Source organism: Mauremys reevesii, linkage group 2, assembly GCF_016161935.1.
Source record: "Mauremys reevesii isolate NIE-2019 linkage group 2, ASM1616193v1, whole genome shotgun sequence".
NCBI classification, from domain to species: Eukaryota; Metazoa; Chordata; order Testudines; family Geoemydidae; genus Mauremys; species Mauremys reevesii.
In genome coordinates, this window is record NC_052624.1 from 204,261,714 (window position 1) to 204,289,363 (window position 27,650).

Consider the following 27,650-nt stretch of genomic DNA (forward strand, 5'->3'; position numbering starts at 1 on the left):
ATCTGTTGCCTTAAAGTATAGCCTTGGGGAGTGGAGGAAGCCCAGAGTAACTAGTACAGAATAGTACAGAATTAGACTCTGCCTGTTGGTATGCATACTTCCACCTTTTCATGTTCTCTGTATGTATAAATATCCCCTGTCTGTGTGTTCCATTCTATGCATCCGAAGAAGTGAGCTGTAGCTCACGAAAGCTCATGCTTAAATAAATTTGTTAGTCTTTAAGGTGCCACAAGTACTCCTGTTTTTTTAGTACAGAATAGTTACTGCTTAAAAGCAAATTAAACTAATCAACAAAAAGGCACTCTGAGGGCTTGTCTACACTATGCAGCTTTTAGCCACAAGGTTGTGTCGATACACCCTTGTTGCCAAAAGTCAGCGCGTGTGAATGCTTTCTATTGGTATTTTGTCGGCACTTTTGCCAACAAAATTCTTCCAGCCCCATGAGTGGCAGTAGCTTTGTTGGCAGGAGAGCGCTGCCGTTTGTGTCACTGCCACTTGTCCGCCAAACTTTTGTCTTTGGCGGGGAAGGGGGGCTTTTTGTCGCAGTGTAGACAAGCCCTTAGTGCAGAACAAGATGGTCCACACAGAGAAGTTAGTGCGGAATAGCTATCACACTTTAAATTTACACCCTACTTACTTTTCACTAACTTCCCTGAATAGACAAGCCCTTACTTTCTTCAGTACTTCATATTCATAGCAAACTGCATTACATGCACATATGTCAAAGCTTGTCTAAGTTGACAGATATTTTGTGAATCATAAAGCCTCTTCCACATCCTGGTCAGGGACTTGGAGGTCACAGGCATTGATATTTTTGGAGGGAATAGGAGGCATACCAAAAGTAAACACTTTTTGGACAATGAAATACAGACATTAGATTATAAATGAATGTGCAAAGTCATGAAAACTTGCAAATCTTAATGAACTAGCTATTGGGGGTGGTGGTGGTGGGAAGAGTGGCAGTTCATTTTTTTAATGAAATAAAAAACACACTATAGAAGCAGTGGTTGTGACTCATTCACAATGAAAGGGGAAAAATCAGCATCAAGATTATTAGTACCCAAAATAATAACTTGTTAAGAACCACCATAATGTCTAGGAAGAGAATGGAGACTCAGATTCTAGCAGCAAAAAATCTAAGTACGTCAGAAGTAGGAAGCCTGCCAAGCAATCAGTAGGGCCACTGAATGATTGAGCTACTACAGGAGCACTCAAGGAAGAACTGTGGAGAAGTTAAATGAATTATTTGCATCAGTCTTTACTGCAGAGGATGTGAGGGAGATTCCCATACCTGAGCCATATTTTTTAGGTGACAAATTTGAGGAACTGTCCCAGATTGAAGTGTCAGTAGAGGAGGTTTTTAAACAAATTGATAAATTAAACAGTAATAAGTCACCAGCACCAGATGGTATTCACTGAAGTGTTCTGAAGGAACTCAAATATGAAATAGGTTACATACCAGTTGGTAGTTCTGCAATCATTTAAATCAGCTTCTGTACCAGATGACTTAAGGGTAGCTAATATGACACCAATGTTTAAAAAAGGATCCAGAGGAAGGCCTGGCAATTACACCAATCTATTAGAATTCTTTGAGGGAGTTGTCAAACATGTGGACAAAGGAGATCCAGTGAATATAGTGTATTTGACTTTCAGACTTTGACAGGGTCTCTCACCAAAGGCTCTTAAGCAAAGTAAGCGGTCAGAGGATAAGAGGGAAGGTCTGTCCTCGTGGATCTGTAATTGGTTAAAAGACAGGAAACAGGGTAGGAATAAATGGTCAGTTTTCATAATGGAAAGAGGTAAATAGTGGTGTCCCCTGTGGATCTATACTGGAACAAGTGCTGTTCAACATACTAATAAATGATCTGGAAAAACAGATAAACTGTGAGGTGGCAAAATTTGCAGACGATACAAAATTACTCATGATTAGGGATCCGTGTTTGTCATGGAGGTCGCGGAAATCACGGATTCCCCAGAAGCCCCAGGACCAGCTGCTCAGGCGGCCCTGGGGACAGCCACACTGGCTGCTGCTGGAGTTGCTCTGCAGTGAGCCACTCAGGTGGCCCTGCAGCCAGCCACACAGGTGCTGCTGGAGCGACCTAGGGCCAGCTGCACTGTCCGCTGCTCTGGTGGTCCCTGGCAGCTAGCCCTGGGGAACGCCTGAGCCAGCGGCCAGTGCAGCTGGCCCTAGAGATCACCTGAGCAGCAGTCCTGCGGGCAGTGGGATCAGCCACAGCTTGGTGGCTCCTGTCAGCGGTCCTGGGGCGGCCAGAGCAGCAGCTGGCCCCCCAGGGCTTCCCTCCTCCGCGACAGTAGCTGGAGCAGCAACAGGACCCCGGGGCCGCCCCTCCTCTGCACTGGCCAAAGCGGAAGTGTGACCCTACCCCCCGCCCCAAACACACACACAGCTAGTGCTGCGGACCTCCCAGGTTCCCAAGATTCAATCGGGTATTTATAAGTATGGGCCATGGTTTTGTTTGTTTGTTGCCCGTGACCTGTCCATGACTTTTGCTCAAAATACCCGTGATTAAATCATAGCCCTACTCATGATCGTTAAGTCCAAAGCAGACTGCGAAGAGTTACAAAGGGATCTCACAAAACTGGGTGGACTAGGCAATAAAATGGCAGGTGAAATTCTGTGTTGATAAATGCAAAGTAATGCATGTTGGAAAACATAATCCCAACTACACATACACAATGATGGGATCTAAATTATCTGTTACCACTCAAGAAAGAGATCTTCTCTGAAAACATCTGTTCAATGTGCAGTGGCAGTCAAAAACAAACAAACAAACAAAAAACTAACAATGTTAGGAACCATTAGGGAAGGGACAGAAAATAAGAGAAAATATAATGCCACTATATAAATCCGTGATATGGCCACACCTTAAATACTGGATGCAGTTCTGATTGCCCCAGCTCAAGAAAGATATATTAGAATTGGAAAATGTACAGAGAAGGGCAACAAAAATGATTAAGGGTATGGAACATCTTTCGTATAAGGAGAGATTAAAAAGACTGACTTCTTATCTTGGAAAAGATGCCAGTAAAAGGGGATATAACAGAAGTCTATACTTACTCCTTCACATAACACAAGAACCAGGGATCACCTAATGAAATTAATAGGCAGCAGGTTTAAAACAAACAAAAAAGTACTTCACACAATGCACAGTCAACCTGTTGAACTCATTGCCAGCGGATGTTCTGAAGGCCAAAACTATAATGATGATCAAAAAATAATTGGATAATTTCATGGAGAATAGATCCATCAATGGCCATTAGCCCAGATGGTCAGGGATGCAACCCTGTGTTCTGGGTGTTCCTAGCCTCTGATTGCCAGAAGCTGGGAATGGTCACTCGATTGCCTGTTCTATTCATTCCCTCTAAAGCACCCTGCATTGGCCACTGTCAGAAGACAGGATACTGGGCTAGACAGACCATTGGTCTAATCCAGTATGGACATTCTTATATTCTTAATATAACACGTAATGTGACTAAATACAAAACTGAAAGCAGTTCTTTTGCAGACAGAGGCAGAGAGCAAACTAGTCACTGATGGGAATTGAGCAGTCAAAAGTTTTAAAAAACAAACAAACAAAAAACAAAAAAAACCCCAACAACCACTTCCTAAATGTCTAGGACAAGACTTTAACACAGCTGTTGCACTTATTATAAACTAAAACCAAGTTATAAAACAATAGTTAATCCAGTACTGCCTATCCTATCTGTATAACAGTGTTCCAGATAACTATTAGTAGGTACAGGTACACATAAAGGCAACAGAAAAAGTAGTTGCAGGGCTGAGACTAGAATTGAGGCGTTCTGGTTTCTAGTCCCCTGTCTAGCTGAAATATTTGATATTTCCTCTTTGTTTCAACTGCTCATTCTGTCTCACCAACACTTAGTTTTCAGTTTTCTTTTAAACTATGCCATAGTGTGCTAGATGCACAGACAGCCACTGGACACTTCAACCCCTTAATAAGATAGTAATCTGAGACACTTGGAAACGAGCTAACACTTTATACATGTATACAGTATATTCGTAAAGTTCAAGACCTAAAAAGAGCTGCCAAGATATTCTGAAAGCTGAGCATTCTGGTTACAGATCCATTTAGTTATTTTGAAGAAGCATCTGCATCATAATAGGAAAGGCCATTGAACCTCTTACCTTTTTGCTGTAAAATATTCAGCTGGGAAATGAGCATGAAGCTGTTTTGGATTTTAATAGAGACCCTTATGTCCTGCTTTCAGGAATACTGTAATGTGACTTGCACACTTCATTTCTTAAATAAGATCTTTTAAAGCATCCTTTGTTTTTATTCTCACTCCTGACTTCAATCTTAAAGCAGCATACTATATAATAATTAGGGCTGTCAAGCGATTAAAAAATTGTGATTAATCAGTTTTTTAATCACACGATTAATCACACTGTTAAACAATAATAGAATACCATTTATTTAAATAATTTTTGATGTTTTCTACTTTTTCAAATATATTGATTTCAGCTGCAACACAGAATACAAAGTGTACAGTGCTCAGTTTATGTAGGATTATGTAAAAAATAGACAAACAGAAAAAACCTGCATTCAAAAACAAAACAATGTAAAGCTTTAGAGCCTACAAGTCCACTCAGTCCTACTTCTTGTTCAGCCAATCGCTCTGATAAACAAGTTTGTTTACATTTATGGGAGATAATGCTGCCGCTTTTTGTTTACAATATCACCTGAAAGTGAGAACAGGTATTCACATGGCACAGTTGTAGCCAGCGTCTCAAGGTATTTAGATGCCAAATACCCTAAGATTCATATGTCCCTTCATGCTTCAACCACCATTCCAGAGGACATGTGTCCATGCTGATGAGGGGTTCTGCTTGATAACAATCCAAAGCAGTGCAGACCAATGCATGTTTGTTTTCATCATCTGAGTCAGATGTTACCAGCAGAAAGCTGATTTTTCTTTTTTGGTGGTTCGAGTTCCACATAGGAGTGTTCTTTTAAGACTTCTGAAAGCATGCTCCACACCTAGTCCCTCTGAAATTTTGGAAGGCACTTCAGATTCTTAAACCTTGGGTCGAGTGCTGTAGCTATCTTTAGAAATCTCCCATTGGTACTTTCTTTGTGTTTTGTCAAATCTGCAGTGAAAATGTTCTTAAAACAAACAATGTGTGCTGGGGTCATCATCTGAGATTGCTATAACATGAAATATATGGCAGAATGCAGATAAAACAGAGCAGGAGACATACAATTCTCCCCCAAGGTGTTCAGTCACAAATTTAATTAATGCATTATTTTTTTAACGAGCGTCATCAGCATGGAAGCATGTCCTCCTGGAATGGTGGCTGAAGCATGAAGCACCATACGAATGTTTTGCAATGCTGGCTACAAAAGTGCCATGCGAATGCTTGTCCTCACTTTCAGGTGATGTAAATAATAAGCAAGCAGAATTATCTCCTGTAAATGTAAACAAACTTGTTTATCATCACGATTGGTTGAACAAGAAGTAGGATTGAGTGGACTTTTAGGCTCTAAAGCTTTACGTTGTTTTGTTTTTGAGTGCAATTATGTAACCAAAAAAATCTACATTTGTTAAGTTGCACATTCATAATAAAGAGATTGCACTACAGTACTTGAATGAAATGAATTGAAAAATACTACTTATTTTATCACTTTTAGAGTGCAAATATTTGTAATAAAAATGAGCATGTTGCATTCTGTATTGTAATTGAAATCAATATATTTGAAAATATTGGAAAGAAGAGCTCTGTGTAAGCTCGAAAGCTTGTCTCTCTCCCAACAGAAGTTGGTCCAATAAAATATATATTACCTCACCCACCTTGTCTCTCTAATGAACACTTATTGTTAATATTTCAGTAATGCCAAAAACATACTAGGTACTATATAGAAAAATGATGCGATTGTCAGTGTCACAGTTTCAGGGTAACTGCACCTGTATTCCCACTCCTTGAAGACACCCAGTTAATGATTTCCAGCTCTCAGCCATTACCTCTCTTGGGCACAGATGCGTGTCTCATTTCATCCTGATTAGGGTTTTTCCAGGCTGCATGGTTGCATGCCCACACTGATATCCCCAATAAGCCAGGCTGCCTAAACAGGCTAGCACCTGCACTTTGCTTTCTCTCCAGAGTCTGACCAGCATATTGCTCACAGTTGTTAATTACCACACAACTCTTTCTAAGCAAGCACATTTATTTTTAAAGTCAAAACTTTACAAAGAAAACACATTAAAAACCAAAAAACCTACATGCATGCTGAAAAGCTTATCGGAGGTCAGCCCTAACTCCAACATGCTGTGGTAGTGTCAGTTCTTCAAAACCCACAACTGGGTTTTCACCTTGGTTACAAGTTCGTAACTGTTTCAGATTCAGAACTAGAACCCAGGCTGGACAGTTCAGCCATTTCTTTATACAGCTTAGGCCCATACACATACCTTCCCTCCCTCTCCCCGCCCACAGCCTAGCGACCCTCCCAAGCCCAGCACCCCAACATGCACAGACCTCCCCCACTGCCCAGCACCCCCCCCGACCCACTCCCCCATGCCCAGCCGCACTCACCAGCCCTGCTGGGAGGTGACTGTCCACTGGGCTGAGCTGGCAGTGCAGCTGGGGCCAGTCCCAGGATGTGGATCCTCGGGAACGGTGTGATCAGCCAGGCCCGAGCCAGAGTGGGGCCTGCCCAGGTTGCTTTCCCTCCGGACCCACTTGCCTGGTGGGGCCTGACTGAGCCCCTGTTCTACTCTCCCCCTTCCCCCATGAACTGTCTGAGACAGCCAGCCCCTGCACCGGTCTCAGGTGACTTGGCCCTTGGGTACACAGGTGGGGTCCTGCAGGTGGCGGACAGCAGAGACTGCTCAGAGCTGGAGCCACAGTGGGGAGCAGGGCAGATCCCTGGGACATGACTCCTCAGAGCCCCCTCCCCCTGGTTGCGTCCACTGGCCAGCAACCCTTCCCAGCCCACATAGTAGAGCCCAGCTGCTAGTCGGCGAGCTCCCTACAGGCAAGTGGGACCTGCTGGCTTTGAGCTGCTCACACAGCAGGGCCTTGGCCCTGGGCTGCCCTGAGCAAGGAGCCAGACCCCGAGTCCATAATGGGCTCCTTCCCAGTGTGGGCCTGGTGCCTTTGGTGCCATTGTAAACCTGCTACTGTCTGGAACAGGTAATCAGCAAAGACCCACACCTCAGGACATATCTTCAAAAGCCTGGATTTCTGCATATCCAGAGTTGTGAAATTTGCATTAATTTCCTCCTAGGTATTCCCCAGAAAATCCACTTTACACTTATCCTAAAAGTCCATTCTTGCCTGGCATATTTTCAGTGTAGCCCTTAATTCCCAGGCCTTACATCATACCCCCACCACGTCTCCTCCAAGAGGTTACACACAATTCCAGCCCACAAGACATAAATTTTGCCTTTAGGCATAGTGGACTTCAAAGATACTTAAATTTAATTTCAATAAGGTCTCCCAGCAGTCAGACATGTGGGACAGTATTGCTGATCAGGCAGGAAATTTGCCATATCTGCCAGTCAGTCCTTGATGCTGCTAACCTCTCCCACCCCACTGCACCCCCACATTTATTTAATCTTTTGTTATTCTGTTTGTGTACATAATAAATGTATCTGCTTATTTATTATTCCCCTTGTTTTGGTTAGGAAAAAGTTCCTGCATATCTGGCAACCTCCCCAATAATCACTGAGGATCAGTTTTTTAAAGAGATTGAAGATCACTTGCTGAAGTCAGGTGAAAATGAAAGGACATGTCAGAGCTCTGAAGTTACACACGTCATGGAAACAGAGACTGTGTTCACCTCAGGGTCTGTGAAGAAGAAAAAGCGAAGAAGAAAGAAATACAAACAAGATAGCAAGAAGGAAGATCAGATCTCCTCTTCTGGGGTTGAAGAGATTTTTGAAATAGAAATAAGCTCTGATGACGAGAGAGGTGTTCAACATCTGAGGTAAACTGTTAAATACATACTGAATGCTTTCATGTGGTATTACTAAGGCTTCGTACTGTGACTTGTGTATTAACCTCTTCTCCCCCACGAGCTGAGCATCCCAGCTCTCTGTCCTGACCCTCCCCACACACACTCGGCCTTCTGCCCTGAACCCCCCAGTCCTCTGCCCTGCACCCCCCACCCCAACACACACTCAGCCTTCTGCCCTGCACCCCCCAGTCCTCTGCCCTGCACCCCCCACCCCAACACACACTCAGCCTTCTGCCCTGCACCCCCCAGTCCTCTGCCCTGCACCCCACCCCAACACACACTCAGCCTTCTGCCCTGCACCCCAGTCCTCTGCCCTGCACCCCCCACCCCAACACACACTCAGCCTTCTGCCCTGCATCCCCACAGCCCCAGCCCTCTGTCCTGAACCCATCCCACACACCCAGCCTTCTGCCCTGCACCCCCCAGTCCTCTGCCCTGAACCCACCCCACCCCAACACACACAGCCGTCTGCCCTGCACCCCCCAGCCCTCTGCCCTTACCCTTGAACCCCCCCACACCCAGCCTTCTGCCCTGAATCCCCCACCCAACACACCCCAGCGCTCTGCCTGACCCTTGACCCCCACACACCCCCAGCCTTCTGCCCTGCATCCCCCTACCCCCACCCCACTGCCCTGACCCTTGAACCCCACACCCAGCCTTCTGCCCTGAATCCCCACCCCAACACACCCCAGCGCTCTGCCCTGACCCTTGACCCCCCACACACCCCCCGCCTACTGTCCTGCAGCCCCAGACCCCCAGCCCTCTGCCCTGACCCTTGAACCCCCCCACACCCAGCCTTCTGCCCTGAATCCCCCCACCCCAACACACCCCCAGCGCTCTGCCCTGACCCATGACCCCCCACACCCAGCCTTCTGCCCTGCATCCCCATCCCCCAGCGCTCTGCCCTGACCCTTGACCCCCCACACACACCCAGCCTTCTGCCCTACACACACACCCCATATACCCAGCCCTCTGCCCTGAATCTCCTCCCCAAGTCCTCCGCCCTGAACACCCCCACCCCCCCAGGTCTGGGGTCCCGGCCGCAGGTCCTGCTCAGCCCGCTGCTGGCCTAGGTGAACAGAACCCCAGGCTGGCAGCGAGCTGAGCAGGCTGGCGGTGTAAGATCAGCATTTTAATTTAATTTTAAATGACGCTTCTTAAACATTTTGAAAACCTTGTTTACTTTACATACAATAGTTTAGTTATATAATATAGACTTAGAGAGAGAGACCTTCTAAAAACATTAAAATGTATTACCGGCACGCGAAACCTTAAATTAGAGTGAATAAATGAAGAGTCGGCACACCACTACTGAAAGGTTGCCGACCCCTGTTGTATACATATGTTCTCAAAAGTGCCTGACTTAACTAAGTTACTGCAAACAGCCAGTTACTGAAATTGTGATGTATGAAGCAGAAATAGAGGATGTTGTGTATGCATCTGTGTATCTTTTACCATTTAGACACATTGTGCTTTTGACTGTTTTGTGTGGCTCCAAACTGGGATGTTGTGCTTTAACAGCCAATTTATAGGTTGTCTTTTCTTTGACTATCTGAGCATATTTGTATGCAGTAAATTGAGACATTGGTTTACAAACATTTTGTGTATAACCATTTTGTAGGTCAAATTATTACACTTTATAGCAGATTAAATTAAACATTTACTTAGGGCATAGAAATGGCAGCTGATGAATATTGCAAAATAGATAACTGAGGGTGGTGCTGTTAGGGCATGATCGAAGGCTCATTGAAGTGACTGAGTTTTTTGCATTGACTTCACTGGGCTTTGGACCAGCTTCCTAGAGGCTTTCATATTAAAGATTCTCACACCAAATATAGTCTTGGTCACTGAGGACTGAAAGTTGTTGTTCATCTAATGGTTCAGTGCCTTATGTGAAATGAGTTGATTAATTGTCTAGTTCCTGTGAATAGATTCCACTTGGCACTAACTACCCCCACAAATGGCACTACCTGGAAGTCTTGTTAGTATTCCCAGTGTTTTTGTGTATGTGTAGGAAAAAACATTTTCATTTTCTGGGGTCTTCAACACTGAATGCACTCATGAGCAGTGTGAGGAAGCATATTGTCACCACCAATATACTTCTTGTCACTAAGGCTGTTAATTTAGCACCTCCCGTAAACAGTAAATATTGTAAGTGAAACAACAAATACTTGCTTATGTTAATAAGTGGAAAAATACATTTTCATCATAATATGTTCCAGTGTTATCACCCACCTACTATAGACTCTTCCCCGTTTTGACTGAAAGGTGTGCAGATGAGTGGAAAAATCATTGTGGTGCATGGAATCTAGAGGGGGCAGTATAAATTTTCATAGGCTATACCTAGATTTTGGATCTCTCTTTTGGACTGAGAACATGCACTGTAATTCTTTAAGAAATGTTATACAAAACCAGGTTGGCCATTTCGCGGATGAAGGAGAAGCAATTTTTGTTTTTGCATATTAAACTTACAGCTGTTAAATCAAATTGCTTTTTAAATAATCATATGCCAGACTTGTCCTCATGGCCTGTGTCCTTTCTTTAGTGTTGCTTTAGTGTTTGGATTTGGGAGGGTGTGGGGGAGGGAGGGGATAGACGAGAGGAGAGAATAAACTGGCTTCAGAACAAGTTATTCATTTCTAAGAATAATTATCATATTCAGTACACTTATTCAATTACAAAGCTCTGACTGTTTATAGATACAAATATTTGAAAGGGGCATCTATAAATGAAATGCAGTGATTAGCTTACAGCCATAGTACCATGTGCTTTGATCTCATTAGCGCTCTTCAGCTAATCACAGTTGGACCTGGTGTTGGGAAATTAACTCAGTTACATCCTCTGCTCATAAATGTATCTGAGGCAACTAATAGTAGTATCCAGCATTAGTCTGGCTAACTTCTAGGCCCTATATGACTTATATAATTTTTTAACACTGCATTATCCACAAACTAGGCTAATATTCAAACAATACAGTGTCAAATCTATTTCGGGCATTCCTTTGTTGTAGTATTCTAAATTAATAGATTTTTTGAAGGCTTTTGGTGAGGATCACAAACGTTGTGCTTGAATTTTTCCCCAATTTCAGTTTTTGCTTACATACTAAACAGCAAGTTTGTGGAGGGTGGCATCACTTGGTATATGTTTGTGAGATCTCTTAGATTAACACTAAATTGTTTAGTTAAATATGTGGTGAGGGTCATTTTTAAACTTTGCTAGGATCTTTTTTATGGGTATTAAAGATGGCTGTGTAGGCAAGAAAGTAGCACCTCCGATGATGAACTATTGCTCTTTCTTTAGTTATCTCTCAACTATCAGTCTCTTCCTTTCTCTTTTTGACCTAAGATTTCTGGTAAAAATAATTCAGTTCCTCTAGGTAAGTTGTTAGTGGAGATCTGTCATTGACTCACTTAAAACAAAAATGGTTCTTTTGTCTCCACAGAGGATCCTCAAATTCTTCACCAAAGAGTGAAGAGCAGAAAGAGCCTTTGATTTATCACTCCAAGGATCATTACCCTTTATCTGATGGAGACTGGTCCCCTTTGGAGAAGTAGGTCATTTTATGGTGTCATCTTTCTGTATGATTTTGTACTCTTATGTTATGTAATGCACCGCCTCCGTAACTTCTTCTGACCTATAAAACTACATAAAGAAGGGTGCTCAACATCTGTGGCATCCAGGGCTGCATTTGCAACTTAGCATGGGCTCAAGGACTGTGCACAATTTATGTGTAAATTTACGTTTGTTGGGGGGAAAAAAACCTGTTGTACTTATATCGTCCTTTCTGAATTAACTAAAGCTGCTGTTAAAGTTCACCAGGGAAAAAATAAAATTGTAGCTGATCATTTTATTCACACCTAATAAATTACAGGAAGAGGGCAAATTCCCAGGCACTCAACCTAAGGTCAGCCACAAATGTGTGTGTCACAGAGTAAACATTTGTGAAGTGCCTAGGCTAACATTTGTAATAACTTTTGTTAAGTTGAGTTAAATGACAAATTACTCAAATTAAAACAGGACCACAAACTCTAGACAAACCCCCAGTCCAGAGCAGAGGAGCAGCCAGTTATATTTGCATAAAATCTCCAGGTTTGTGGAGCTTCAGCCTTAACAGGTATTTGGCATTCATCGCTATAGTATCTGTGCTCTTCACAAGAATTAATGAATTTATCTTCACAACACAGCTGTGAGATAGAGGAATATGTTCCCCATTGTACAGATGTGGAATTGAGATAGACTAAGTTACTTGCACAAGATCACACAGCAAGTCTGGGGTAAAGCTGGGGGCTGAATAAGTCTTTTGTTTTCTAGTCCAGTTCCTTAACCATAAAATCATCCTTCCTCTCTAGTTTATGAGGCAATCTACCAATTTTGGGTGAGAGAGCAATTTTAGTGACTGAGGGATCCTTCAGCTGTTTAGGAGGAGGTGGTTGTTGGGGAAGGAAAAGGAAGACTTGGCTCCTCCTCTTTGCCTTACAAAACGGTTAGCAGGAGCTTTGAGCTTTTCAAGTGTTAAAGTATACAGTCAAGAGGAGCAAGCCTTCAGCTTGTTCCAGTTCTTTATAGTGCAATACAGAATCCATCAGTTGGAGTAGTGTTTCATTGAAGTATCTGAGCACTGTTCCTTCCGTGGATAACAAACTTGTTCTTGTCATGATGGTTAATGTCTGAAGGGTTTTCATGAATAAACTAGGAAGAACACCATCATCCCTCCTCCGGTTCTGCGTGGAGCAAAGTTTCCTTTTGCATTGCCAATCCAGGTGGAGATGAACACCAAGACTTACATGACAGAGGATGGATTAAGCAGAGTGGAACCTGCACCTAGAAATATCCTCACTCATATTAAATCTGTTTGGCGGGATGGGGATTGACCTCTTTGCATTGGGAACAGCAATAAACCGCCCTGTGTCCTGTCCTTGTATCATGACCTGGGATGTGAGGTAGTGAAATGACTTCTTCCAAAGCTGGGAAATTGCTTTTTTCCACTACTCCCCAGAACCGTACAAAATATACGAAGGAGGAGAGCAGCAATGATACTATTGGCTTTCTGTCTGAAGAAGCTGTTGCTCAGCTCTTGCACCTAGTTAACTTAGCATTGGATCTTCTGATGAGTCTGCCTCCAACCAGGACCAGACAGGTTCAAAATCAATGCTTGGATGATTATCCCACTTGTGATAATCTTGTGCACCCTAAAAAGTCAATCAGTAGAATTTATTCTACTCCTGGTGCAAAGACCAATGTTTAACTAGCTCATTAAACCGATGAAACAGGGCTTAAAGGCCCTCCTACAGGAACTCGCTGTGGGTGTATGAATGTTCAAGCAAAAGTTCAAGTTTCTGTAATATGTTATCAGCATATTCAAGAAAAGAAATTTTTCTATAAATCCCAAGATTAAATGCTTCCTTCAAGTAACCATCCTTATTCCAGCCTCACAAGGTCATAGGTCATTCTGCTATTTAGAACAGTACCCATATTGTAATTTAGGAAAGTAGAATTGAATTATCCTGCCTGTCAAAGTTGTCTCAATTGAAGGTAAATTCAAGGGGCAGGGCATTCTTAGGATTGCCAGGTGTCTGGTTTTCAATTCAAAGTTCAGTAGAAAAGGGGACCTGGCAGTGTCCAGTCACTATGAGCCGGGGCGGGTGGTGCCAAGTCATCAACCCGCACTAGCCCTTGCTCAGCCAGGGCCACCTTTTGCCTGCATTTCATGGGCAGGCAGCAGGCTCCGTGTCAGGTTACAGCTCCTGTCCCAGCCCGGGAGCAGAAGCCCAGCTGGGTGGGAGAGGAAAGTGGAGAGGATCAAGTGATGAGGAAGTGGGAGGGGGCAGAGAAGCAAGAAGGGGTGGGAGCGTGGGGGAAGAGGTGGGACAGGGTCTGGGGAGGCAGGAGGGGGAGAAGAAATGGGGCAGAAGAGATCCGGTTTTCAGAAATTAGTAGGCGTTCTATCATCAGTGATTGAGGGGTGTGGTTCTGTCTCCAAGCAGGCTGAAATACCATTGTAATGTATCTGGACCTCATTATTCTAAGGAAACTTTCAAGTAAACACACAATATTTTCCCTGATTTGATCATATGCTCTACTAGTTTTGTCCCCACTCAACCCTGATGGGGGTGGGGTGTACTACTGTATGCTGTTGTATATTGGAATGTAACCATCTATTTAACTTAACTTGCAGCAATAATAAGACTTTAGTAATGGATGAAACTTTTCAGGCTTTGCAAACTGGAATGCTGTCTCTTGTCTGGAACAAGGGAATTTAAAACATATTCTAAATTAACAGGAGGAAGTACATCTGTCTCATGATTGCAGCTAAATCAAATAACTTAAAAAAAAAAAAGAGAGAGAGAGAAAATTGTGGGGGATTATACTGAGAACACTTCAAGTACAATGAAGAAATCTGTTTAGTGTGATCACTATGTAAGCCCCTGCATGTGATTTTCATTTTAACTTCTCTGTCTGAAAACCTAACTGGGCTTCTTGCCCTGTTGCTGAATAATTGAACCTGTGTTAAATGAGGGAAGACTAACAAAAGTAGCTGCACAACAAATGCATTTTAAATACTGTAGTTTTCTGTGTTTACTCTGATAGCCCTTTCTCAGACCCAGTCTGTCCAAAAAGTGATTCTGAACTAGAAGTGAAACCTGCAGAGAGCTTGCTTAGAGCTGAATCTCATATGGAGTGGACATGGGGAGGATTCCCAGAATCTACTAAGGTAAAGTTATTTAAAGATGAATTTTATATACTGTCTGGGACTTTTAACGTGACTGAATTTTGTCTTCCTTAAAACTCTGCATTTCACATTAGACTATTGGGGAAAACTGAGCAATTGTAAATAAATCAACAGAAATAGCATGAAAACAGCACCCTCTTGTGGCTGGCTAAGCTGAAGGCTTTTTATTGATTTCAAAAGCAGGGCTGCAAAAATCTTCCAGAATGATCTTTAGAGTAAAAATCTATAGCTCTCTAATTTGCTGCTAGAAACAGAAGATAATTTTAAAATGATGCATTAGATGCAACAGGAATGATCAAGTCTAATGAACTTTTTTGTAAAAGATAGGACCAGGCTCATTCCAGGGGAATCATGCAAATTCTAATATAGGGAACTTGATGGCTGCTCACCCTCACATTGTGGACTTTTAGCTACAAAATGCAGCCCCACATAGGAGTGGTCCTGAATAGGACAGGTGAAGAGATTTGCTGGACCTGTACATCCTTAGACAGCCCCCTTTATAAGTGCTCCTGGCCTTCCCCAGTAGAAGCCTGACATAAATCCACTGTTCTCCAAACTGAGGCAGGGAAGTATAATGTAGCACCTTCTCTGTACCCTTGAGAGATGATGAAATTTAGGCCCTAAATCCATAGACCGCTCTGTGTGAAGTTCACTGGGCCCATTCATACAACAGTGCTTTTGGAAAAAGGTTGTACATGAACATTATTTTTAAAAATTGGGTTATTATTGAGAAGAGACATTTTGACTATAAGCAATGATCTATCATCATCAATTGAAAAGTCAGGGTTAGTTTGAATGTGTCAAAAACCTATCTAGATTTGTCACTGCATTTCTTCAAAAGTGACCTATTGGGGAAAAAATGAGGAAACGGAGAGCTGGTTTTAATGAGGTCTCTTTTAATATAGCATCGTGAATTCAGGTTGTGCTAATTACTCATACATTCCTCACCAGTGATAAGGGGGATTGAATAGGTTTCCTCGTTTTTATATGCTAAATGGTGTCTTAGCCAGGCATTTATAGTAGCACCAAAGTGTGCTAAGTGCTTTCCTAAGGGTATGTCTACACTACAAGAGTAGTTCGACTTAACTTAGGTCGAATTTGTGGATTCGACCTTATGAAGTCGAATTTGTGTAGCCACACTAAGGACACTAATTCGACTTTGTGAGTCCACACTAACGGGGCAAGCGTCGACATTGGAAGCGGTGCATTCTGGGCAGCTATCCCACAGTTCCCGCAGTCCCCGCTTCCCATTGGAATGCTGGGTAGAGCCCCCAGTGCCTGCTGGGGGAAAAATGTGTCGAGGGTGGTTTTGGGTAACTGTCGTCATTCAACCGTCACTCCCGCCCTCCGTCCCTGAAAGCGCCGGCGGGAAATCTGTTAGCGCACTTTTCTGGTCAGTGACAGCGCGGACGCCACAGCACTGCGAGCATGGAGCCCGCTGCGATCATCGCTGCACTTATGGCCGTTGTCAACTCCTCGCACCTTATCGTCCACCTCTTCCACAGTCAGCTGCTGAGAAATCGGGCGAGGCGGCTCCGGCAGCGCGGTGAGGACATGAAGTGTCAGAGTGGCACAGACCTCTCACAAAGCACGGGATCCCGCGCCGCGGAGATCATGGTGGCAATGGGTCACGTTCATGCTATGGGACGGCGATTCTGGGCCCGGGAAACAAGGACGGACTGGTGGGACCGCATAGTGCTGCAGGTCTGGGATGAATCACAGTGGCTGCGAAACTTCAGGATGCGTGAGGGCACTTTCCTTGAACTGTGTGACTTGCTGGCCCCTGCCCTGAAGCGCCAGGACACCCGGATGCGAGCAGCCCTGAGTGTGCAGAAGCGAGTGGCCATAGCCCTCTGGAAACTTGCAACGCCAGACAGCTACTGGTCAGTAGCGAACCACTTTGGCGTGGGCAAATCTACGTGGGGGTTGCTGTGATGCAAGTAGCCCACACAATCGTTGACCTACTGCTCTCAAAGGTAGTGACCCTGGGAAACGTCCAGGTCGTCATAGATGGCTTCGCCGCGATGGGATTCCCAAACTGCGGTGGGGCTATAGATGGCACTCACATCCCTATCCTGGGACCGGCCCACCAGGCCAGCCAGTATATTAACTGAAAGGGCTACTTTTCAATAGTGCTGCAAGCACTGGTGGACCATAGGGGACGTTTTACCAACATCTACGTCGGGTGGCCGGGCAAGGTTCATGACGCGCGTGTTTTCAGGAACTCTGGTCTGTTTAGACGCCTGCAGGAAGGTAGTTTCTTCCCGGACCACAAAATAAGTGTTGGGGATGTGGAGATGCCTACAGTGATCCTCGGGGACCCAGCCTACCCACTAATGCCCTGGCTCATGAAGCCCTATACAGGCGCCCTGGACAGTGACAAGGAGCTCTTCAACTACCGGCTGAGCAAGTGCAGAAAGGTGGTGGAGTGTGCTTTCGGACGTCTCAAGGGGAGATGGAGGAGCTTACTGACTTGCTCAGATCTCAGCGAAACCAATATCCCCATTGTTATTGCAGCTTGCTGTGTGCTCCACAATCTCTGTGAGAGCAAGGGGGAGACCTTTATGGCGGGATGGGAGGTTGAGGCAAATCGCCTGGCTGCTGATTACGCTCAGCCAGACACCCGTGCGATTAGAAGAGCCCAGCGGGAAGCGCTGTGCATCCGGGAGGCTTTGAAAGCTAGGTTCCTCAGAGAGCAGGGTAACCTATGACTGTCCAGTCTCTTTACAGAGAAGCTGAACCTGCCCCTGTTTCAGTTACTATTGACTTTTTTCAGCGGTTACATACCCCGTTCACCAGGTTTCCCCCCTTACAACAGACGTTTAAAAATAAAGTTATTGGAACATTTTTAATTAACAAAGTTTTCTTTACTAAAAAATTTGCGTTAAAGGGTTCAAACAGGAACGCAGACTGTGGTGGGTACGGTGTGCAGTGATGTACAGACCGCTTCTACACTCGAGGACTGACAGGCTCCTGCTCCTACAGCGGTCTCTGGGGGGAGGACGGTTACAGGAGGGTGTGCAGGAAGGGGTGAGTAGGTGTGTGGGGATGATGGCTCTGGCTGGGGCTCAGGGCATCGGAGAGGTTCATGGCTAGGGTGGAAGGGCATGGTAAGGGCAGCCTGCCTTGCCATTTGTGGATGCCAGGCGCTCGGACCCTGGGGCAGCAGACACCTCCCAGAGTGATCCAGGTGCCTAGTGACTGCACTCTGTGTGTGACCTGCTGTTGATCCTGCCCCCATGTCTGTACCCTGGTAATGGTGGCTGTCCTATGCAATTAACAAACCCCTATCTCCCCTTCACACAAAGTCTTCTGCAAAGAAACATGACGGAAACAGTAATGAACAGCAAACTATTTTTAATACTCAACTACATAGTTGGGGGATGAAACTGGGATTTTGGATTGGGTGAGCCAGGAAGGGAAGCAATTCTCATACTTTAGGGAATGAGAGCTGTTTGGTACATGAGCGCTCTGCTGGGGTGGAGTGACAGTTTTCACGGCCCCTAGCGCCCCTCCTTCTTGTGATTTTGGGTGAGGGGGGGACAGGACTTTGTGGCGGGGGAGGGCGGTTGCAGATACAGTTCAGGGGGGCTCTCTGCTCCTGCCTGCGGTCCTGCAGAACATCCACAAGGAGCCGGAGCGTGTCCATTTGCTCCCTCATTAGTCCAAGCAGCGTTTGAGTCGCCTGCTGGTCTTCCTGCCGCCACCCTGTCCTCCCGTTCGCTGTGTGAGCGCTGCTGCTGAGAGAGGGTCTCCCTCCACTGGCTCTGCTGGGCCGCCTCGGCTCTGGAGCAGGCCATCAGTTCAGCGAACATCTCGTCCCGAGTCTTTTTCTTTCGCCGCCTAATCTGCGCCAGCCTCTGTGAGGGGGATGCCGGGGCAGTTCGGGAAAGAGCCGCAGCTGTGTGATGGGAAAAAGGAAGTGATTTCCTTGCAAAGATACATGTTTGCGAACACTGAACACAGTCTACTCAGTTTCTGTGAACAAGACCATACAGGGCACCTATCTCATGTGCTCTCAGGACAAGTTCGAATTTTCGGCATTCGCTTTCATTGCCTGGGGTCTTGCACTGGAGATCGGACAAGCGGGGCAGGACAGCAGAATCCGTGTAGCAGCCAGGCCTGGTAAGCCGTAAACTTTAGGCTGCTTAACAGTTAATGGATAGCAGTGCCCTCCTGCTGCAGGCAATCTGGAAAGCATAAAGTCTGACCCTGTTCCAGCCCCTCGCGGCTGTCCCGGGAAAGATCCTGTATGCTTTCCCTCTGCAGCCTCCACCACGTGGCTGTTAAACGACGGTCATTGTTATGCAAAGGAAAAGTCAAGCATTCACAATAGTAACATTACAGTAATTCCCCTAATTAGATGCAGCAGTCGCCGAGCGAGATCACCCTGAGGCAGGTCACTAGGAGAGACAGAGAGCGCATGCTGTGTGAATCCCTGCACAGACCAGGGCCCTATGCTGCCATGCTGGTCGAGGCAGTGCTCCCACTGTACCTCAGGATGGTCTGGCGCGGAAGAGTGTGCTTCCACGGAGCACCCAATAAGGCACCTCTCCCCAGGAACCTCCTGCGGAGGCTTTTCGAGTACCTCTACGAGAGCTTCGTGGAACTGTCCCAAGAGGATTTCTGTTCGATCCCTATATGTATTGACCTTCTTTTCATATAGTTTTTATTCCTGTTTTAAAAAAAATAAATGTTTACATGTTTATAGCACTTACTGACTGATCCTTCCCCTGATTCAGAGTCCGGGTTAACGGCCGGGGAGGGTTGGTAGGGGATCTCTGTGAGGCTGATGAAGAGATCTTGGCTGTCGGGGAAAGCAGTATTGTAAGCGCTGTCGCCTGCCTCGTTCTCCACAAACCCTTCCTCATCTTCCCCATCGGCGAACATCGCCGAGAAACTGCCCGTCGACACTATCCCATCCTCAGAGTCCACAGTCACTGGTGGGGCAGTGGTGGCAGACCCACCGAGAATGGCATGCAGTGCCTCGTAGAAGCGGCATGTCTGGGGCTGGGCTCCGGAGCATCCGTTTGCCGCTTTGATTTTTTGGTAGCCTTGTCTCAGGTCCTTGATTTTCACACGGCACTGCGTTGCATCCCGGCTGTATCCTCTGAGTGCCATGGCGTTGGAGACCTTCTCGTAGGTCTTTGCATTCCGTTTTTTGGAGCGCAGCTCCGAAAGCACAGACTCATCGCCCCACACAGCGATCAGATCCAAGACTTCCCGGTCAGTCCATGCTGGGGCCCTCTTTCTACTCTGAGATTGCATGGACTCCTCTGCTGGAGAGCTCTGCATCGCTGCCGGTGCTGCTGAGCTCGCCCCGATGTCCAACCAGGAACTGAGATTCAAAATGGCCAGACAGGAAAAGGAATTCAAATTTTCCCAGGGCTTTTCCTGTATGGCTGATCAGAACATCTGAGCTCGGACTGCTGTCCAGAGCGTCAACGCAGTGGTGCACTGTGGGATAGCTCCCGGAGCTACTAAGGTCGATTTCCGTCCACACATAGGCTAACTCGACGTAGCCATGTCGAATTTAGCACTACTCCCCTCGTCGGGGTGGAGTACCGAATTCGAACTAAAGAGCCCTCTAGGTCGAACTAATTAGCTTCCTGGTGTGGACGGTTGCACGGTTAAATCGAATTATCGCTGCTAAATTCGACATAAACTCCTAGTGTAGACCAGGCCCAGTCCCAATCTAGATAAATAAGTAAAGGGCAGGAGACATGATGTAACGTATATACAGTATGTGTAAACACAAAAAGTGCAAGTATAAAACATAAATTAAAATGACACATATTCACATCTTGCTCTTCAAGCTTGTCAGTCAGGAAGCTTCCTGTAGGCATCATGGTAGAGGTGGGCCTTCAGGAAGAACTTGAATTGTGGATGAGCTTAGAATATAGAAACATGGACAGATTTTTATACTCTGAAACTGGTGAACAAGTTCCTATGTGGTTGGCATTTCTGGGACTTTATTAATGAGACTGCCTGTGAAGTTGCTAAAAGGTACATTAAAGTTTAATCTAGCAGGCTTTTGACTTTTTTGGTTTGAAAAGTAGTATCTCTGGCATAATTACTATAAGCACTTGTTAGCTAATGTTCAGAGCTGAATAAAATAAATGACATATTGCATGAAAGTACATGAGAACGAGATCTTTCTTCTTTTCAGATAAGTAAGAAGGACAAATTGGAGCATCCTAGAACAGCTACCATTACCCCATCAGAAAAGACTCATTTCAGGGTCATTCTCAGCTCTGATGAAGTTGAAGATGATTTTTTGGTGAAAGATTCTGTCTGTACGGTACTGAAACCTGAGCCAAGAACTCATCCTCTGTTTAAGCAAATAGAGGTTAAAGATTCTCTTGCATCTGCAGTCACAGAACCTCTGCTGGAGATCCCTCAAGAATCATCTACGTTAGATGCTGATCCTCTCCCCAGCCCATTAGTAGATAGTCCTTCAGAAGCAAAACCACCAGCAAAAATGGACTCTCCTTCAAAAAAGAAAGGTATTCATTTTGTATTTAAAAGAACTGGTACATTCCCACAGAGAGTTCTGTGAAATTTGATGAAGTTATCCCAAAACTGTAGCTTTACACTTTCAATTTTGAGATTTAAATAGAACTAACATTTTTAATTAAAAAAAAAAAAAGGAATCAGAAAACCTCAGACTACAGGCCAACTAACCTGCAGGCATTCCTGTTTAGATTCCTATATGAACAATGTTCAGAGTGCAGAAAACCGTGCCTCCCACAGCACTGTATTTAATACATGTATTTAAACCACCTAATTGTTATGACAATCAACAGGGGTGCACAAGCGAAGCCAACACCAGGGGCCTCATGATATTTACTTGGATGACTTAAAGGCTTTGGAACCTGAAGTTGCCGCACTCTACTTTCCAAAAAGGTAGCTTGGAGTTAGTGTTCTCATATGGCAAGGCTTATATTGCAAAATAATGTATCTGTTAGTTTTAGGAGTGGATGAGCCAATTGAGATAAAAGAACTCAGCCAATCCTTGTTCAAAATTCAAGCCTGTCTTTGAGCTTTTAGAGTATATAATAGGATAAATCAATATTGAACTTGTTCTGTATATCTCTCTGCTTCTGATTTTGGCAAGAAGGAGAGAGAGAATGAAATATGATGTGAAAGTTTGCAATTGTGGTATTTCTATCCCAGCTGAACCGAGAAAGTGCTGGGGCCTTGTGGGAAACTTTAAACTACATAGCTATTTTGGGAAGCAGTATTATTCCCAGTAATTTGTCTTAGTGCTAATGTGTTTTCCCATGTAACTGGCATCACTGTTTTCATGGAGTGAAATTTGTATCCTTAGTGTTACAAAATAACTCTGTTTATATAGTAAGAAAACGTATGTAACTGAGTTAACCCTTTTTCATATTCTATGTAGTTAAAATGTTTTAACTCCTAAGATACTCTCCAGTATGTCTTTCTAAGAACACGTTTAAAAGGGAACAGCTAAATTCTACAGGCTTTACAAATGGTCATAAAGCATCTAGTATATCTGCTTCATTTCAGAGAGAATTAGTAGCAGTAGAAAAGGTGAAATATGATACATCTAACAGTTTTGAGAACAGGAGTACTTGTGACGCCTCAGAGACTAACAAATTTATTTGAGCATAAGCTTTCGTGGGCTACAGCCCACTTCATTGGATGCATAGAATGGAACATATAGCAAGGAGATGTGTATATATACATACAGAGAACATGAAAAGGTGGCGGTTGTCCTACTCACTCTAAGAGGCTAATTAATTAATTTCAGTATCATGAGCATAAAATAGTATTTCAGCATTATTAACAGTTTATCTTTTTTTTTAAAGTTACTTAATTACTGATCTTTAGGTCTATGCACCTATTCAGTTTTCAGACCATTGAACAAATAATCTCTATCTATTTATTAGAGCCTGATGGTTTGGTCTGGATCATTACAAAATAAGTTCCTATCACAAAGAATATGTCAGTAATGGTAGAGTAGCTGACATTCCATTTTAATATTTCAATCCTGAGATGAAAGGAAATGTTAGTGAGAGAAAATACCTTGTGTGAACATCTGAGTGCACAAATACTTAGATTTCCTTTTTCAGAAAAGAAAATTTGGCAATTGTAGAACAAATCTTTAATTTTGTAACAAAATATATTTGAAATACAAGAATATGTAGTGCTGCAATTGCATTTTGTATCATGTGCTGCACGTAATACTGTGGTTGCATATAACTTAAAATACATGCATATGTGTATGCAAGAGAATTACATACACAAAATGTGAACTCCTTTCCTTTAGTGATTCTGATCCAAGTTCCAGACAGTGGACTGAGTCGGATACCCTCTCTGGTTCCCAGTCACCACAGTCCGTGGGAAGTGCTGCTGCTGACAGTGGCACAGAGTGCATGTCTGATTCTGCTATGGACTTGCCTGATGTCACGCTTTCTGTCTGTGGAGGTCTAAGTGAAAATGGAGAGATCTCTAAAGGTATGTAAGAAACTAAGTCAAATTAAGCCAGAAATATGAATTGAGTACAGCCTAATTAAGTTATTTCAGGTTGTTAGTACTCTTATTTTAGAAGACTGCCATATGAAGCTTTTAGTTTTTAATTTTGGAAGCATGAGAGAGCCGAAAACATGCTTGTATTTTATATGCTTTGGGTAAATCAACTACTGTGGAATCATATATACAGTATAAAACTCTCAAACATTTGCAAAGGATAGATGATGTGCATTCATATTATGGGGGGATCAAGTCAAAACTAGACAAGAAAAGCTCCTCTTCCTCACAGCTATTTCTCTCCTTCTGCTGCACCATATGTGAAATGTCTGACCACCTTTGGTACTGGCTCCCTCTGCGTTGCTTGCTTTGCCATTATATAAAGCTTTAAAATTGTATTTGTATCCCATTTCTTGATAGACTTTCTTTTTAATCTCTTATTCAGCAAGAGGAAGGATGGCAAATGTCATCATCTTGGACTTTAGATATGAAGATTCATCTTCCTTTCCCCTCACAATATTTCCTTATCCTTATCTTTTATGTCACATTGGTTTTGTCTCTAGACTTTCCTGCTCAATTATTCACACTCTGTAGAAAGTGAAAGTTAACCATACATGCTTCTTACTCTTTTCTCCTTAAATGTCACTTATTTCCTGAACATAATGGGATATTTGTTAGCATCTGTTTTATTCGATATTCAAGTTTTGCCATAATATTCCTCTCCAGTGGTCAAAGGCAGCTTAACTTTTTTTATAAAGTCCAAGATCGATACACATTTTGAATGTATATCTTGGTGATGTGATTTGTATAAGGTATAAAAATCAGACTTGAATTATAAAGCTATATTTAAAAAAAATCTTCCTCATGTAGGGCTGTGGGGGGAGAGGTTAGTGCACTGGGGGGAGAACTTAACTCAATAACATTGAATTGCTGTAAAACTGCATAGTTGCTGTCAAAGTCTGTTATCAGTAATGGATACTTATTGGCACCCACAAAATAATTGTTACTTGTAGATCAGTGTGTAGATTTCATGATTTGATACACTTACTTTTTATTTTTAAAAAGAAACTTTAAATCAGTCTCACTTCCCTCCTGTACTACTTTACTTCTCGTTACTGTGACTGGTGGAGTGGGGGTCTGGAAGGTGAGGCCCTTCTGCAATTGAGGAAATGTTCATGGGAGCTTTCACCTTTTTCACCTATGACGTGGACCATTTTCAGCATCTCTTTTGGCTGATGTTAGAAAATCAGCAAAGGTAATTGAAAGCTCAAGGAAAAGGATTTATTAGTTTGTATACAAGACAACAGACTTACTAAAGGCAATCTCAAAAAGAGGAGGCAAAAATAGTTAATGTTTAACTGAATTGATAAAAATGTCCTTGTATTGCAGAAAAATTCATGGAACATATTATTACTTACAATGAATTTGCTGAAAATCCAGGACTCATAGACAATCCTAATCTAGTGATAAGGATTTACAACAGGTAATTTCCCATTACTATAAAATGTTTACATGTCATATAGCTTTCCTTTTTTAGTAATACATTTTAAAGGTACTATATCTTTCAGTTCCAGTTCTAACTTATATTTCCATTTGTATTTGTGATCTTTTTGCTCATGCAACATGCCTTTTGAATTGCAGGTTAAAGTCAGATTTGCATCTTCTAAAGCAAGATCTTGCAGCATTTGTCACTAACAGTAAACAGTGTTGTCATAGGTCTCACCCCCACTTAGAGCTGTTGGGTTCCAAAATGGGGACCTGCATGGACTCCCCTAAACTAAAATCCTAGTTTAGATCTGGTAAAAGCTGCCACCACCCATTAATGTACGTGTATTGGGACACAGTCCTTCCCCAAAATCCTTGGGGATCCCAAGAGCCCCAAATCCATGGAGTTCTTACACCTAGGAGAAATAAACCATTCCCCCCTGCTTCCTCCCCCCTCCCTTTTTCTAGGAGAGATACCGGGATCCAACTACAGAGGGATGCCGTCCTCCTCCCTCCTCCCCTTTCCCTGAGAATTCACCCAAGGAAAGATCAACCAAGTCCTTAACAGAAAAGATTTATTAAAGAATAAAAAGAAAGTAACTGTTTCTGTAATACCAAGATGGAACAATACACAGGGTCTAAACTTATCAATCTCTGGAGAGAATCCCCACTCCTTTCTTTCTCAGTAAAAGCAATAACAGTACAGAATTAAAGAAATTCTATAGCAAAACACAGAATTGCAAATACAGAAATAAAAGTATAAGAATACTAGTTCCTTGCTAATACTCACTAGCTTGAATAGAAGAATTTATTGCAGAAACCTGGGAGGACTTGATTAAGATGTCTGGACTCCCTTAACTCCCAAGAGAGAGACTCTAAAAACAAAAGATACAGGAAAAAAAACTTCCCTCCACAGGGATTTTAAATTATCTTGTCCCTGATTGGTCCTCTGGTCAGGTGTTCACAGGTACTGCTTGTTAACCCTTTACAGGTAAAAAACAAACCTTAACCCTTAACTAACTGTTTATGACAAGTGTGCATTAGGAAAATATTTGGCCTGAAGCAAACATTAGTTGCATGTTTTTATGAGCAGCCTACAACAAAAATCTAACTTTATTTTTACCAAGCAAAGAGCATGTTGCACGCTAATCAGTTATTTCTACTGAATTCAGTCCTTATTGTAGCTTCTCATCAAGACTATCTCCTTAAACCAGGTACTATAACTGGCCATTGGCTGCACCCATGATTCTCAGCTTGCAGGTGTTCCAGAAAAGTTTGCCTAAGGTAAACTAATACAAATTTATACTTTAATGCAACTTGTATGTATAGTAATACAGAACTATAATTTTAATATTTGTGTGTGTGTATGTATGTATGTATACACACAAATTAACTAAACTAAACATTTTCAGGCTACAGTAGAGTCTTGGGTTAAAGACAAGATGCCCAAGAAATCTGGAAGATGGTGGTTCTGGCGCAAGAGGGACAGCATGGCTAAACAAGTAATTGAAGCCTGTTTTATCTTTTAATAGTTATGTGAATCAAAATCAGATGTGAAATTTTGCTCTTAACTGCATCAGATGTGCTGATCAGATCTTTGGCAGTCAGTGCTGTAAAACTGCATGTTCAATTATTCATCAATATTATGTAACTATTTAAATTGCTTTTGAGGTTTAGAGACTAAAATATCACTGGTAAACTAAACACAGCAAATGTGGATTGAAGGATCTTGGGGCTTGTTTAAATGCCCTGCAGTTTGGACTATGGGGATGTGAATTGCAGCACATACTAGCATGCTACACTGTAACTCCACTGTGTGGATGCTGTTGGCACAAATTAAATTACCTAGTTTGTGATGCTGGGTACCTTTTAGTTCATGCCAACATCCACATGAGGGAGTTGCAGCCCAGCACACTGCAGTTCACACCCAGTAGTTCCCACTGCTGGGCCATGTAGACATAGCCTTTATTTCAGGCTGTCCTCACTATAAACCATCAATTGTCTTCAAAACTACTTTTCAAAGAAGTTGCAGTGTATTTTGGGAACTTCATGCAAATAAAAGGGAAATAGAAAAATGGGCACAGTGTTCTGTCAGTCTGCCCCTTACATAATTACAGTACTCTCATTTTGACTAGCTATTTTAGGTTGATTTAAGCTTTCTTCCAATACTTTTAACATGCGTTTCTTTAACTTCAACACCTTTTAGAGTTTATCTTTAGTGAATTTAATGTTTCTAAAAGATGTTGGATTGAGAGCCTTGATTGCCACAAAATGGTCAGTAGCAGTGCCAATTTCCATCATGCTTTCCTGCACACGTACCACAACACCAAGCTTGGAGAGGTCCACTTCTTCTAAAGATGGCTGTCTGCAAGCCCATTCATGATCTCTTAAGTGCTACTGAAAAGGCTGTAAATTATAATAGCAATTTCTGTTATAGGAATATTTGCCTGCTAGGATCAAGACCACTAAACACTAGTCTTGTACTGATTTTATCCTTTTTCTTTTTTAAGACTATCATAAGCAACTTGGTTTCAAGATTTTGACCATAGATGGTGCACCAAAAAGTGCCTGATTAAAGCATTATTTACATTAATTAGTATCTGGTCTGCAGAGGCCTTCCTGTTTGCCTACAGAATTAAATATTTTGAGGAGAAATGTCTATGAAAGGATCTCTTATGAAGTAGTCCCCAGAATGAGCAAGTCTGAGTACCTCATACAGATAGAGTAGCAAATTTACTGTTTATATGATAGCTATTTGGTTATGCCCAAAATTTAAATTAGTTCTTGTCAATGCAGATGCCTAAAATGTTGGTATGTTCTTGATTCTTGTGCAATCTTAGCCACCAGAGGCAAAGGAGGGGAAGTCTGAGGCACAAAGAACAAATGACCTGCCAGCAACTACAAAAGAACAAGTTAATAGCAGGTGTGTTCCTGTCTGAAGA

The 27,650-nt window shown here is 43.2% G+C and overlaps 1 protein-coding gene across 8 annotated transcripts in view; it reads left to right on the forward strand.

Annotated features, from left to right (window-relative positions):
- The window catches only part of LPIN2 (lipin 2), a 75,351-nt gene that overhangs the window by 36,579 nt on the left and 11,122 nt on the right, over nucleotides 1-27,650 (forward strand). For all 8 annotated transcript variants that reach the window (XR_005593627.1, XM_039522440.1, XM_039522443.1 and 5 more), the window contains 10 exons: nucleotides 7,666-7,967; nucleotides 11,440-11,547; nucleotides 14,586-14,709; nucleotides 20,897-21,233; nucleotides 21,534-21,633; nucleotides 23,024-23,211; nucleotides 24,613-24,706; nucleotides 25,923-25,992; nucleotides 26,121-26,210; nucleotides 27,549-27,631. Coding sequence is in view for 7 of the 8 variants with exons in the window: in XM_039522440.1 (XP_039378374.1) it covers nucleotides 7,666-7,967; nucleotides 11,440-11,547; nucleotides 14,586-14,709; nucleotides 20,897-21,233; nucleotides 21,534-21,633; nucleotides 23,024-23,211; nucleotides 24,613-24,706; nucleotides 25,923-25,992; nucleotides 26,121-26,210; nucleotides 27,549-27,631 (1,496 nt within the window). In the remaining variant the exon portion in view is untranslated. The remainder of the gene's footprint in view (nucleotides 1-7,665; nucleotides 7,968-11,439; nucleotides 11,548-14,585; nucleotides 14,710-20,896; nucleotides 21,234-21,533; nucleotides 21,634-23,023; nucleotides 23,212-24,612; nucleotides 24,707-25,922; nucleotides 25,993-26,120; nucleotides 26,211-27,548; nucleotides 27,632-27,650) is intronic.